At 48.4% G+C, this 13,560-nt stretch overlaps 2 protein-coding genes across 3 annotated transcripts; one reads left to right on the plus strand and one right to left on the minus strand.

Annotated features, from left to right (window-relative positions):
- Window positions 1-63: 63 nt before the first annotated feature.
- Window positions 64-6,101, minus strand: smarca5 (SWI/SNF related, matrix associated, actin dependent regulator of chromatin, subfamily a, member 5). Its single transcript, XM_061273975.1, has 23 exons — window positions 5,834-6,101; window positions 5,211-5,312; window positions 4,961-5,127; window positions 4,682-4,782; window positions 4,510-4,610; window positions 4,255-4,434; window positions 3,919-4,074; window positions 3,723-3,854; window positions 3,581-3,649; window positions 3,392-3,501; window positions 3,082-3,308; window positions 2,878-2,999; window positions 2,518-2,803; window positions 2,161-2,309; window positions 1,960-2,082; window positions 1,770-1,877; window positions 1,572-1,685; window positions 1,371-1,493; window positions 1,149-1,281; window positions 953-1,071; window positions 654-866; window positions 480-590; window positions 64-400 (listed from the first exon to the last, which is right to left on the minus strand). The coding sequence occupies exons 1-23, from the start codon at window positions 5,906-5,908 to the stop codon at window positions 335-337; spliced, it is 3,087 nt and encodes a 1,028-aa protein (XP_061129959.1). The 5' UTR covers window positions 5,909-6,101; the 3' UTR covers window positions 64-334.
- Window positions 6,102-6,520: 419 nt separating this feature from the next.
- Window positions 6,521-13,195, plus strand: usp38 (ubiquitin specific peptidase 38). 2 transcript variants are annotated; one of them, XM_061273976.1, is made up of 13 exons: window positions 6,521-6,687; window positions 7,561-7,746; window positions 7,969-8,473; window positions 8,589-8,724; window positions 8,798-8,927; window positions 9,015-9,116; window positions 9,189-9,347; window positions 9,524-9,717; window positions 9,809-9,902; window positions 9,977-10,083; window positions 10,151-10,457; window positions 10,644-11,558; window positions 11,841-13,195. In XM_061273976.1, exons 2-13 carry the CDS (start codon window positions 7,570-7,572, stop codon window positions 12,003-12,005), a joined length of 2,991 nt encoding a protein of 996 aa, XP_061129960.1. In that variant the 5' UTR covers window positions 6,521-6,687; window positions 7,561-7,569; the 3' UTR covers window positions 12,006-13,195. The 2 variants fall into 2 exon arrangements, with proteins under 2 accessions (XP_061129960.1, XP_061129961.1); XM_061273977.1 differs by lacking the exon at window positions 6,521-6,687 and having other exon boundaries at window positions 7,618-7,756.
- Window positions 13,196-13,560: the final 365 nt, after the last annotated feature.

Raw genomic sequence — 13,560 nt, forward strand, 5'->3', positions numbered from 1 at the left:
GTCTTCAACTCATCCGTTTTGGAATAATATACATTTAATTTTTCAAAAATTCCTGCACCACAATTTAATTTTATTAAAAAACTGGATATTTATTGAGACTACTTCACAGGGAGAAGGTACACTGGAATGCGGTACCACTGACAGGCATAAATACAATTTCCATAAAGGACTAGTAGAAAAACAAAACCAGCACAGCTGCAGTGTTTTGCTAAATGAAAACAAGGCAGAAAAATCTCGCTAGGAACAAATGATACAAAGTCTATAAGGATGTTTGACACCATTAGCAAACGGCTCGGCTAACGATGACCCGCTGTACATACGAACGAGGCGTTGTTTACAACTTGAGTTTTTTCCGACGCCCGCGACTGTCCGAGGTTCCTTCCGGCTTCCGTTTCTGGGCCTGAACGGGAGAAGAGGAAGTGATTAAGGACTTCTTCTGATGAGAAAGAAACATCTCGGTTGCCAACGGTTCCACTTACCGAGCCCGCCTTTGGCCCCCTCTTCTTCTTCTCCGCCTTCTCCCGCTCCTCCAGCTCCATGTTCTCCCTCTCGATGAGCGTGATGAGCGTGTTGCATCGCCTTTGCAGCTCCTGCAAGCGCGCACAAGTCAGCAAGGACGGCGAAGAAGCGGACAGCGAGACATGTCCGCTCACCATGGCCGTCCTGGACTTGAGGAACCAGTCGAAGCGGAACTGGGGCGAGTTGCGGATGCACTGGCGCAGCTCGTCGTACACGCTCTCCTTGTCGAAGCCCAGCTTGTGCAGCATGCAGATGAGGAAGCGGTCCTCCTCCTCCGTGTAGTTCTTACCCTTGTTGGTGCCGTAGGAGATGCGCAGCTGGTGGAAGGGCGCCTTGTAGCGGCCGATCTGGTTCGAAGAAACATTTGGAGCTCGTCACGCTTGACACCAGTTTGGAATTGTGAAGCTAATTCAAGTTCCGCTTGATGACGAACCTTGGAGTCCAGTGCCTTCTTGATGCTGATCCTCCTCTGGATCCTGGCCTCGCCTCGCTCAATCTGAGCCATGATCTTCTCGATGTCCTGGAGCTCGTTGCAGCGCTCCCAGAACACGGCTGGGGGATCACAGCGCAGGAGGACGTCACGTACGTAGGAATAAGGGGGCAAGCATTGGAGTCCAAGCGCACATTACCGGAATATTCCATGACTTCCTCCGGAGTTTTCCCCTCCACCTCTCTGGCGATGTTCTCGATGTCGTCGCGTCCCCACTTCTCATTGGCTTTGATGAATTGGTTGAAGTCGCGTTTGTTCCAAATGGTGAATCCCTACACAAGATAAAAAAATAATAATAAAAAATACAGTTCATGTTTGTGGCCTAAAGATAAAAAAAAAAACAGAGTCGAAATCCTTCCACCTGCTGCAGAAGATTCTCTTTCTCCTCCAGCTCCTCCTCAGTCAAGGCTTCAGCCTCGTCGATCTTGCCCTGCTCCTCCTTCTGGACTTGAGCCGAGTTGGGCATTTCCGGGTTGCGCGGAACCTACGAGGACAAGCTCACGTGATCAAAAGAACATTTGTCAAATCGCAGAAGGTGTGTGGAGCAAGTGAGAAGATGTACCTTGTAGCCAATTGTCTTTCGGTAGAATAGGATTTCCTTTTCTAGCAGCTCAAAGAGACGTGGCGGGAAGAACTGGAAGTCTTGGACATTGGGCTGCTTGGGCGGACGGGGAGCCTGCAGGCCCGGAAGAATGAATATGGTTTAGGACAGGACATCGTTTTGGTAGCTACACCACCCAAGCCGTAGAAAACTACCCACCTTGGGGGCTTTGGGCTCGCTGACTCGAAGGGCTTCTCTGAAGTAGGCGTCCACGGCGTAATTGGCCTTCCTCTCTCTCTTGGGCGGCTCAATCCAGTTGGTGATGACCTGATGAGAAAGAGCAGGAGGTGGTGGAGATGAACATCAAGGCCTGAAAACGAGGGTTGTTCCCCGCGGTGGTTCTTCTGACCTTTTTTTTCTCTCTGTAGTCTTCTCCCTCAAACGTGTAGACGCTGGTGTTCTCCGTGTCCATGGTGAAGTTCCTCAACGAGCTCTCGCCCAAGGAGGAGAGCTTCTCTTTCATCTCCATCGTCTGGTGGCCGGGTGATCAGACGTCAGGCAAAAAAGTCCGCTGCTAAGCCCGGCGGCCGCGCTTGAAGCCGCGACTCACTTTCCTCTCGCCCCTCTCCAGGATGGCGTTGATGTCGTCGTCTGTGATCTCGCTCTCCTTGGAGGCGAAGACGTGCGTGGCGCCGTGCCGAATGATGGACAGCATCTCGTCTTTGCCCAGCTTGTTGGCGCTCGGATCCACAAGTCGCCCTGGTGAGATGAAGAAACAGCCGTGATCAGTGTATGGATCCAAGCTGATGTTTTTAGCTGGCGATTCATGTACCACTAGAGGGAGCCATCATACTTTGAGAATCATTAATCACAATTTTCCTTGCATTAAAGAGTATTAGATTTTTTTTTTTTTGCGATGCCACGAACTAGCCTGCTAACTTGAAAACAAAACAAAAATGTGTCGTACCTTGCTGGATGACGATGGAGTCCAGGCGCAGTTTCATCTCCGCCCTCTCCACAATTCGCTCCTCCACCGTGTTCTCCGTGATGAAGCGGAAGACGCGCACTTGTTTCAGCTGCCCGATCCTGTGAGCTCGGTCCATGGCCTGGAGGTCCACTTGAGGGTTCCAGTCCGAGTCATACAGGATGACCACGTCGGCGGTCGCCAGGTTGATACCGAGGCCTCCGGCTCTGGTGCTCAGCATGAAGATGAACTTGCTGCTGTTGGGCTCGTTGTAGGCGTTGATGGAGATCTGAAAAGTGCACCCCACGTTTTAAAGTCACGACATCTTCAAAGCGCAAGCAACGCAGTCCGTTAGCACCGCACCTGTCTCTCTTCGTGCGGCGTCTGACCGTCCAGGCGACAATAGCCGTAGTTCCTCCACATGCAGTAGTCCTCCAAGATGTCCAGCACCCTGGTCATCTGGCTGAAGATGAGCACGCGTGAGCCTGGGGAGAAAAAACAAAAAGCCCACACCCACCATCTTGTGAGCGTTGTGTCCTGCTGTACCAAACTGCACCTCCAACTTACCCTGCTCTTTCATCTTGGGCAGCAGCTTGTCCAGGACCGCCATCTTGCCGCTGTTGACCACCAGGTGGAGGTCGGTGGTGTACGGGGGTCCAGGCTCGGCGCCGTCGAACAGGTACGGGTGATTGCAGCACTTGCGCAGCTGCATGAGCACGTTGAGCAGACGCATCTTGTCCATCTTGCCGGCAGAGTTCAGGATGTCGATGTCCTTCATCAAAATTTTGGTGTACCTTATGGAGAGATGGATCAATGATTTTTTTTGCCCTAAATCTATTTTTAGCAAGCAATTAAAGTCCATCTAAGGGGTTCTTACCATTCTCGCTGCATTTTACTGAGCCCCACATACATCTTGATCTCCTTCTTGGGGAGCAGCGTTTTCTCCACATCAGCTTTTATGCGACGGAGCAGAAATGGGCGGAGCACCTACTCGCAACCATAAGTTAAAAATATTGAGAATATTCTTCAAAATAAGCTAATTTTTTAAAAAATATTCCCAACATACCGTGTGCAGACGCTCCACCAGTTTCTGATCGCCCAAGCAATTGTTCGTGTCAAACCAAGAGTCAAAGTCCTTCAGGGGCCAAATGCAAAAAAAATTAGGGATTGTTTTTATTATGATTCAAAGATTTGGGAATGTCACACACCTCTGACGAATTGAAGACGTCGGGTAGCAGGAAGTTGAGCAGGGCCCAAAGCTCGTGCAGGTTGTTCTGGAGCGGCGTACCGGTCAGCAGCAGGCGATTGGTGGTCTTGAATTCTCGCACGATCTCAGACAACTGCGAGGAAATGTGCGTTATTATTCGAGGAGCCTCACGGGTTAAAGGACGAAGGCAGACGTACCTTGGATTTCTCGTTCTTGATCCTGTGGGCTTCGTCGATGACCAGGTAGCGCCAGTTGAATTTCTTGAAGACGGCCTTTTCTATGATGAGCATCTCGTACGAAGTCACGCACACGTCCCATTCGCCGGGCAGCAACACGTCTCGGATGAGAGCCGTCTGAGAAATGGAGGGTGGAAATTGTGCTATTGTTTTGGTGTCATTTTAATTTAAAAAATAATTTGTCATGAGAATAATGTAATTTAACAACATCGACAAGAAGTCAACTCTCTTGATACTGGATTAATTTTCCCTTCACCCATTCCAAACAACATTGGTAAAATGGCAAACATGGCTGACCCTCTCATCTCTGTCTCCGATGAGGCAGACTGCTCGCAGAGACGGCACCCAGCGCTTGAACTCGTTCATCCAGTTGTACAAGGTGGACTTGGGCACCAGCACCATATGCGGCCCGGGAATGTTCCTGTAGTGCTTCATGTAGCCCAGCAGGGAAATGGTTTGGAGGGTCTTTCCCAGACCCTGACGGGAGACCAATCGGTAGAAATGAAGTCACGTCTCAAAATGAAGTGATACATTTGCGAGAAAGGCGCTCACCATTTCATCGGCGAGGATCCCGTTGATTCCGTTCTCGTACAGAGAGATGAGCCAGTTCAGACCGCGCACCTGATAGTCTCGCATCTTTCCTGTTTTGACGTCTGCACGGGAAGGTAAAGGTTTGATGGACGCAACTTTCTTCCTTTCTGTTTCTAAAGAGGCGAGCGCTTACAAGATGGCGAGTCGTCAAAGCGGGTGCAGACGTTCGTGGTCTTGGTGCTCTCGCTCAACAGCTCCTCGTCTTCTTCTTGCTCGGTGCGCCGATGACGATTGCTGAGAGGAAAGCATGAGGAAACAGGAATTGGACTCGGTGCGATGCGGAATGCACGCATGGTTTTACCGGTTACCGGCAAAGCTAAAATCTTACTTAACAAGTTGCCGTTATGATGGATTTTTGATGGCCAGTTTGAGCAATTGACACTATTTTCTACTTGGGAAAAAATGTACTCACTCTCCAGCAGACAACAAGTTCTGCTTCTCGTCCTTTTTGATGCGAGGACGCCCCGGCTTCATCTTGAGCGGGGACGTGGGAGTCTTCTGTGCAGCCGGCTGAATGAAGTGAGCAAAAAGCTCGGTTTGCTTCAACAGGTAGTCGAATCTGTTGGTACGGTCCGTTTTCTACGGGCGCAAAAAATATATTTGGATTATTCCTTGGACAACAAAAATATTTCCATTTTTGAGTAGGAAAAAAAAATCCTTACGACTTTCTCTTCATAACCTGGAGCTTTGGTAGAGGACACATCTTGTCCATCGGGTCCTGCATCTGAGGACGACTCCTTGCCAGCATCCGAGTCAGACTTTTCCTATTTGAGGGGGAAAAAAAGATTGTTTAATCAGTTTGTTCATTAATTTGCATACTCCCTGAACCCAGTTTACAATGACGACATAAGTTTTCCATTTTATTTAGAGCATTCCAACATTTAATTTAAAAAATATAACCACAAAAACAAAACGCCCGAGGTAATGCAGCAATGGCATCACCTCGGGCTGTCAATGGAAAGAAACAAAGGCGAGCTTCGGTGAAGTACTACTAGGCCCGAACGTGCCATAATTAAGAGTGTTTGATTCCTCAAAGAAGGGAATAAGCGCGTGTCGCAACGTCCTACATTTACGGAACGGAACAACAATGGCTTCGGCGGCGCTAGCAAGTTGAGCTACATTTAGCTAGCCGCGAGCTAACTGACGCTAACGGGTAATCAAGTAGAAGTCGGTCGTGGGAAGCGTTCAAGTCAATGGAGAATTATTACAATCATGTATATCGATACACTGGAAGACACAACCATGTTTAAAAATCAAAACAGTGTCCCATTCCGAACCGTTTTACCTCGGCTCCGCCGGCTTCTCCAACTTCGGTCTGCTCTTCCCGCTCCGGTTCCACGCAGCTTAAAATGTCCGACATGTTTAACGGCTATTCCCTCTTGGGCTGGTCCCGTGTAAGATGGAACTATTGTGGATTTTAGGGACAACTTTCTCGCCGTGTTCTGGTACTGTTCTGCTGGGTCTGTGGAATGAAAGACACACCGGTCAGCGCGAGTGGTTGCTTTCCTCCTCCCGAACACCCGCGTTCTCGGCGAGAGTTTGCCGCGCAATCGCGAGATTTGACCATGTAGCTATCATTAAAATCGGAAATACCGGAACGCACACCGAGGATGAACGTGAATGCATCACGAAAATTGAAAATACAATTTAATTATTATTTCTTGTTGTTGTTTCTATAATGAAACAAAATCTAAAACTATGTTGCATATATTTACTATGCTTTCCTGGAGTATTTAGAATAATACATCATTTATGACAACAGCTGTGAAAGAATCGGCAAAACTGAAACTAAAACGTAGACGTCATGAATCATAAACAGAAAAAAACTCAATTTTAGTCAAATTTAAAAACGTAAAAACTATATGGGATATTTTTTTTGTAGGTTAATTCACGTATAAACTTGAATTTACAGGTAATAATAATCACAGGCAATGCAAAGACCACCAAAACGAACGTTTGCTCTGGGGGGTCCTTACTGCTTGTCAGGCGTGAGAGAAATGACGTAGCCGTTGTTGATCAGCTGATTCCGGTTGAGTGATTTCCCCCAAAATACAACAGAATTTACCTGCGAAACGAGATTTAACACCAAAACGGAGCATATCTTCTTCAAGTCGGACACTATTGACATGCTCCATTTGGGTATGGACGTGTTTATTCAGAGCCTATGCCCTCCTTCTTTCCCATTCAGGGCGTATTAGCTTTTATGCTAAGTCAGTGGCTGCCGAGAAACATCACACAGCTAACGTCAAGCCCTTCAAGTTGCTTTGTTCGACTCGGCGCTCGTAAACAAATGTATATATATTTAAAACACTTACTAGCGGCGCGGTTAAATGTGGTTCCGGTGGTGATCAGATGTCGGGTGTATTTGGACTTGTGTTTTAAGCGGTGGCTTTGCTATTATGGCTATACGGCTACTGTCAAGGCGCGCGTGACTGATGGGCTACCGTAGTGAAGAAAAAGGTGGAAAACAAGTGCGATAACTGCACTTTAAATAACAATAGATGATATTTGTTTTGTTATTAATGTGTTTGACTTCGGTTGTTATGCCAATTTGACGTGTCAACGCCATTAACATCGCACAAAACTAATAAAAATAGCTGTAATACACTGTACAGTAATTCTCAAACCAAGCTCCAGTTTAAAAATATCACTAGATAATAAACATTATTATAAAAATGTACTTCAATACATGTTTAAAAGCAAGCAGTAGTTCAAGTTAAAATGTGAATGTTCGGCACTTTTAGTCAACTACAACTGAACTCTATTTGGAAAGTTAAAAAAAAAAGAAATCTGGATTATAAAAGGTTGAAGCAGGCTGTACACATACCCAGAAGCGTTATTAAATTTCACATTTTAAATGTGAACATTTATTTGGATTTAAATTTGTGATTCTTTGGGTCCATCTGGTGATAAACTGCATTTGTCTTGTAACATTATGAAATTTGTCAATTTTACATTACGGCTTATAACATTCTGTCAACTTTCCTGTCCCGCTGCCTTTGTCTCTCACAGGCCGCCATCATGGACAAAATTTTGGAGGGCCTGATCAGCTCTGCTCACACGCTTCCGGTGAAGAAGGCCATTGTGAAAAAGGTGGTGGAGGCGGCAGAGAAGGACGTGGCGGCGGAGGAGTGCCGGGCTCTGTTTGCTGTCACGACCCGCCTCGTCCTGCTGGGGGAGGACCCCTTCCAGAAGCAAGTGAGCAGTGGTTTGTCATAGTGATCAACTAGATTTTTTTTCTTTTGATATCTGAGGTTGATTTTATTCGAATCCGTTTTACAGCAGAGAGCTTCATTTGGTCGGCCATATTCTTGTCTTGCAGAAAAAATGTGCTCTGTCGCCATCTTGTATTAAAAAGCAATTCTAAACCTTTTTGTTTGTTACTCAGACCCCTCGTGACCTCCCATCCTCTCTCCTCAGGTGGGCTTCCAGGTCCTGGAGGCGTACGCACGCTACCACCGCTCTGCGTTTGAGGCGTTCTTCACCAAGGACTTTGTGCTGGGCCTGCTGCAGCAGGGCTACGAGCAGCTGGATCACAAAGACCCCGCCGTGGTGGACTACATCCACTGCGGCTTGCGGCTGCTCATCAGTTGCCCCGCCGTGCTGGAGCTTTTCGCCGTGGTCCAGGTGGAGGTGCTGAGGATGGTGTGCGAGCGGCCCGGGCCGGCCGCGTGCGCCCGTCTCGCCTCGCTGCTGTCGGACTTTGTGCAGTGCGTGCCCAGGGACAAGGGCGGCGTCCTGTTCTGCCAGCAGCTGGTGAGGACCATCGGCTACTTCCACTGCCTGGCCAACCAGGAGCAGGAACTGGGCGAGTACGTGGCCCAGGTCACCAAGGTCAGCACGTTGCTGCAGAACATCTGGAAGGCCGAGCCGGCCACGCTGCTGCCTTCCCTGCAGGAGGTCTTTGCCATCATTTCTTCTACGGGTGAGACGACTGATTCAGTACTGCCCCCTAGCTGTCTGGAGGGACTTTATTTTTGTAACGTTCCGACTTACGTTCACGATAAAAACTTACTGTCCTCCCCACCATCGTACTTCAGACCCAGCGTTCGAACCGTCCATCGCCTTGGCCAGTCTGGTGCAGTACATCCCGGTCCAGATGATCACAGTGCTTATTAAGAGTCTCACCACAGACCAGAATGTCAAAGACGCAAACATGACCAAAGCACTCTGCAGGTATGTGGAAGTATGATACGCTCAACATGACGCTTTTGGATGAAGGCCACATATACCCGTCGTGTTTTCTTAGGATGATTGACTGGCTCTCTTGGCCTCTGGCCCAGCACGTGGACACCTGGGTCATCGCTCTGCTCAAAGGCCTGGCCGCCGTTCAGAAGTTCACCATCCTCATAGATGTCACTCTGCTCAAAATTGAACTGGTAGGTCTTGAGATGGGCTCACGTTATGTTTTAGTGGGATCTACCATCTTCTTGACATTTAAAAATGATTTTCAACTTCTCACACAGGTGTTCAATCGTCTGTGGTACCCCATCGTGCGACCGGGGGCCCTCGCCGTCCTCTCCCACATGCTCCTCAGTTTCCAGCATTCTCCCGAGGCCTTCCATCTGGTAAGGCATCTCGCCTGCCAAAAGACGTGAAAAGGACATTCTTCCATTGTCTCCCATAATCATCTGTTGCAGGTTATTCCGCACGTGGTGCATCTGGTGCAGTCGCTGCAGGCCGACGGGTTCCCCACCAGCAAAGCCTTCCTGCTGCAGTTCAGCGAGCTCGTGCACTGCATGATGTATCAGTATTCCGGATTCCCTGATCTCTACGACCACATTTTGGAAGCCATCAAGGTAAGCGAGCGTATTTTTATTTATTTCTTAACTTTATTTCAATATTTATTACATAATTAAGAAAATATATTTACACGTCACGTACAACCCAACACTATACCCGGTGAAAACTGACCCGGGAACATGTTTGAACATGAGAAGAATTTTCAGGTTAAATATGCATCTCGTGCCGCCAGGATCTGCCGAAACCAAGCGAGGAGAAGATCAAGCTGGTGCTGAATCAAAGTGCCTGGACCTCCCAGTCCAACTCTTTTGCCTCGGGACCGCTGAGGCAGGTCGGGAAGTCCGAGACTGGCAAAACGGGCCTGGTCAACCTGGGCAACACCTGCTTCATGAACAGCATCCTCCAAACGCTCTTCATGGCCACAGAGTAAGTCACCAGCCATTTTTTTTTATAAAAAAACACTTGACTGCCACACTGAAATTAAAAAAAAAAAAAGGTGAACTTTGTCTTGCTTCAGTTTCAGACGACACGTGTTGTCGCTGCGCCTGAACGGTTCCAGCACGCTGATGAAGAAGCTGCAGATGCTCTTTGCTTTCCTTGCACACACTCAGGTTTGTGTTCATGGAAGACTAGAACGATCGTGGCAGCTGGAAAGTGTGGCGCAATGTCTTTGGTTCCCCCCTAGAGGGCGGCCTACGCTCCGAAGAACTTCTTGGAGGTGTCCCGCCCGCCGTGGTTCAATGCGGGCTCTCAGCAGGACTGCTCAGAGTACCTCCGCTTCCTCCTCGACAGGTACGGCACGTGAATTTGAATTGAAGAGCTTCTCCCAAGTTCCTTGACATTGTCTCCTGATACCAAGGTTACACGAAGAGGAGAAAACCATTCAGGTGTTGGAATCAAACAACCCAAGTGTTCCCACCGACGCCATCGATGCAAGCGGCAAAGAAGCGAGCGCTCCGACGTCCCCCGAAGAAGGCGAAGCTTCCGCTCCAAAAGTGGACGACGACGACAGACGGACCTTGATTGAGAGGACTTTTGGCGGAAAACTCGTGACGGGCATCCGCTGCACCCACTGCGACTGCGTCTCCGAGAAGGAAGAGCCCTTCACGGACCTTTCGCTGGCCTTCTGCCCCTCGCGGGGTGCTACCAAATCCAACGAGTCCAAAGCAAGTTTGTCTTTTTAATATAAATTGTTCACACTCAAATCGGCAAGTTTGCCAAATTTCATAAACTGTTTCCGACAGAGATTCAGCTAAATGATAGCTAATTTGCGATTGAACCTTTTTCACACAAAGATCGAGTTGAATTAACACATATTGGCGCTGAAACGTTCTGTCTCTTGTCTTCCCAAGTCGGACGAGTCCAAAGTGGTTTGCCAGGGCTCCGTCAACGGCGGCAGCGAGACCCCTATGCCGGGGACCAAAGACCAATCCGGACACGTCCACGGCCTGCCAGAGAACAACGAACCTCCCCTCACCGTGCCCGACCTGGTGGACTACTTCCTAGCTCCGGAGATCCTGGATAAGGACAACGCCTACTTTTGTGGCAAGTGCGGCAGCCTGCGAAGGGCAGAGCGAACCCTCAAGGTGATGTCAGCCCCCGAGTACCTGATCCTCACGCTGCTACGCTTCGCTTACGACGCCAAGTGCCACGTCCGCCGCAAGATCCTGGACAACGTCACCATCCCGCCGCGCCTGCGCCTTCCCGTGCACCGTCCCTCGGTGACTTTGCCGGCCCCGCCCCTGCAGCCCGCCTCTTCCCCGCCCCTGGTGGACTCCCCCGAGAGCAGCGAGAACCTGGCCAAGAAACTCAAACCCTCCCGTCGAGACGAGGAAGTCCAGTCGGTGCTTTACGTGCTCAGCTCCGTCGTGATGCATTCGGGCGTGTCGTCCGAAAGTGGACACTACTACTCCTACGGCTGCGACAGCACAGCGGAAGGGGACGCCGTCCGTCAGGAGGACTTGAGTCAAGGGGAGCAAGTCCGGGAGGGTCCGAGCGCTCAAGGGGGCGGCACCTCTGCGCCCACCAGCGACTGGCTGCTCTTCAATGACAGCAGAGTGACGTTTGCCTCCTTCCAGTCGGTGCAAAACATCACCAGTCGCTTCCCCAAGGACACGGCCTATGTGCTCATGTACAGGAAACAGGAAGTGGCCGGGCAGGCCTCCATTAAAGGCCCGACGGCCCGCGGAATAAGGCAGAGGGCCGAGCCGCCGTTGCAGAAAGAACTGCTGGATGCCATTATCAAGGACAATAAGTTGTATCTACAGGTAAAACCCAAAGCAATTCACACGGAAAGAACATGGAACGGCGAGCTTTACACCTATTCGCATTTCACACACGTACTGTGGCGTCGGCAATATACAACAAACGTCCTCAACAAATCATCAAGATCAATGCTGGATACAACAAATTTTTTCGCCTTGAGTCAAATCCCGCAAGAAGCCAGGCAGTAATTTCACGAGCCACTGAACCGTCCCAAACCAAACCGCCACTAGAGGGAGCTGTCGCTACGCCTCAACTCTCTTTCACATGTTTCTCTCTCTCCACAGGAACAAGAGCTGAACGCTCGGACTCAGGCTCTGCAGGCGCCGTCTTCTTCCTGCTCCTTCAGGCCCAACGGCTCAGATGACAACAACCCGCCTGGGAGTTGCGGACCGTCTGGAGGGGGAGGGGGAGGAGGAGGCTTTAACACCATTAGTAGACTGGTCTTTTAAAGCTAAGCACACAATGCTAACAAGAGCAGGGGTGGGGGTGTCTTTTTATTATCCTCAGAGGGACAGATAAAAGGGTATCGAAGCTGTAACAGGTGGAACGGTGCGAGTGGATCATGTAAAAAACAAAGATGGATACATTTAGCCGTATAGCAATGTTAAGAGGTGTAGACAGCTTTACAGATGCCGGCTCTGAAGGTCCGTTGAACGGTGGTGCCTTGAGATACAAGTGACCCAATCTTTCCTTTTCTCCAGATATAGACGCTGTCATAACTTGAAAATTAAGCATCGAGCGGTGGCAGTCAAATGAATTCAACTCACTCGAAAAGCAGCCGGAGTGCTTCAAACTGTAATGCCACTCCCAGTGGACATTTACAAAGTAAACATAAAACACGTGTGTTCTTAAAACAACTAAATAATGTGACCTAACGGCTCGTTAGCTTTGTCAAAGAAACCGTCAATGTTTGCACCACGACATTATGTACAGTACTGCCTCCTGGTGGCCAAGGTGGGGACAGCACAAGGAGCAGCGTACTGAATCGGATTGAAGCAGAAACTAATAAATTATTTACTATTCTTAACTAAATACTTAACTATTTAGATGTCATTGTGTTTTTGTTTCATACAATGTTACTGAATCCTAGCGCTTATTGATTTTTTTTGGGGGGGGGGGGGTGCATCATTCGCATTTCCACTCATTTCAATGGGGAAAGATAATTTGACACAAGCATGTGTGGTCCTGGAATGGATTTCTTATCTCAAGGTATCACTGCATTATGCGCTGAGAATATTGCCCACCCCTGGCAACAAGCACTGAAAAGCTCCTTGAGGACTGAAAGTGTTGTACACTGTTCAAGTATTTTTAATTTATTGAGATTTTGTTTTGGTGACATTTATTTTCTTTCAATTAAGGTTCAAACAAAAGAAAAATATGCTGTTTGAGCCATGCATTATGATACAACTAGCAGAACCTCCAAAGTGGAAAGCAAGACTGAATCACACAGGACTATTTGTAATTCTAAAAGTTTGCTAATGTATTAGCATGTAGCTATGTTCCATTTTGGAGGTTCCACTTCTCATCTGCATGCATTTTGATCATTGGCGTGTTTTATTTTTCCAAGCTGATTGATATATTGGGCATTTGATAACTTTAATATCACATATATGCAATAAATCAATTTGTCTTAAAAAGATTCTCAATTTAGCTGAATTGAAAACAACATACGTACACAATATGTCGCTTTAGGTATATTTGAGTGGGCAGCCAGATGAAGACGCAGGCGGGCATTGTAACAACTGGGCTTGCTGTTTTTGCGTCACTGGTAATTAGTTGGGCCTCATTTCTTCATCGATACCCCTCCGGCTGTTGTTGTTGCTGAAAAAGTCATTAATCATGGTGGCTAACAGGACACATTCTTGGGGGAAGGCGTTTAGCATCACAATGGCATTCCAATAAGATTCCTCAGATGCCTGAAAGCGGGGAGATGCAACATACCCCTCTGTAATTCATATCAACATTGGAATTTTGTGCTGAGAACAATCGGAAATAATTTCAGTG

The sequence above is a fragment of the Syngnathus typhle genome, linkage group LG3 (assembly GCF_033458585.1).
Source record: "Syngnathus typhle isolate RoL2023-S1 ecotype Sweden linkage group LG3, RoL_Styp_1.0, whole genome shotgun sequence".
Taxonomy (NCBI): Eukaryota; Metazoa; Chordata; class Actinopteri; order Syngnathiformes; family Syngnathidae; genus Syngnathus; species Syngnathus typhle.

Coding starts and splice junctions, on each gene's coding strand:
- usp38 (XM_061273976.1), top strand. CDS start 7,570: ATGGACAAAATTTTGGAGGGCCTGATCAGCTCTGCTCACACGCTTCCG. Junction 9,903..9,976: donor CTTTCCTTGCACACACTCAG/GTTTGTGTTCAT, acceptor GTTCCCCCCTAG/AGGGCGGCCTACGCTCCGAA. Junction 10,458..10,643: donor CCAAATCCAACGAGTCCAAA/GCAAGTTTGTCT, acceptor TGTCTTCCCAAG/TCGGACGAGTCCAAAGTGGT.
- smarca5 (XM_061273975.1), bottom strand. CDS start 5,908: ATGTCGGACATTTTAAGCTGCGTGGAACCGGAGCGGGAAGAGCAGACC. Junction 1,494..1,571: donor GAAAGACAATTGGCTACAAG/GTACATCTTCTC, acceptor TTGTCCTCGTAG/GTTCCGCGCAACCCGGAAAT. Junction 1,072..1,148: donor GGAAGTCATGGAATATTCCG/GTAATGTGCGCT, acceptor GTGATCCCCCAG/CCGTGTTCTGGGAGCGCTGC.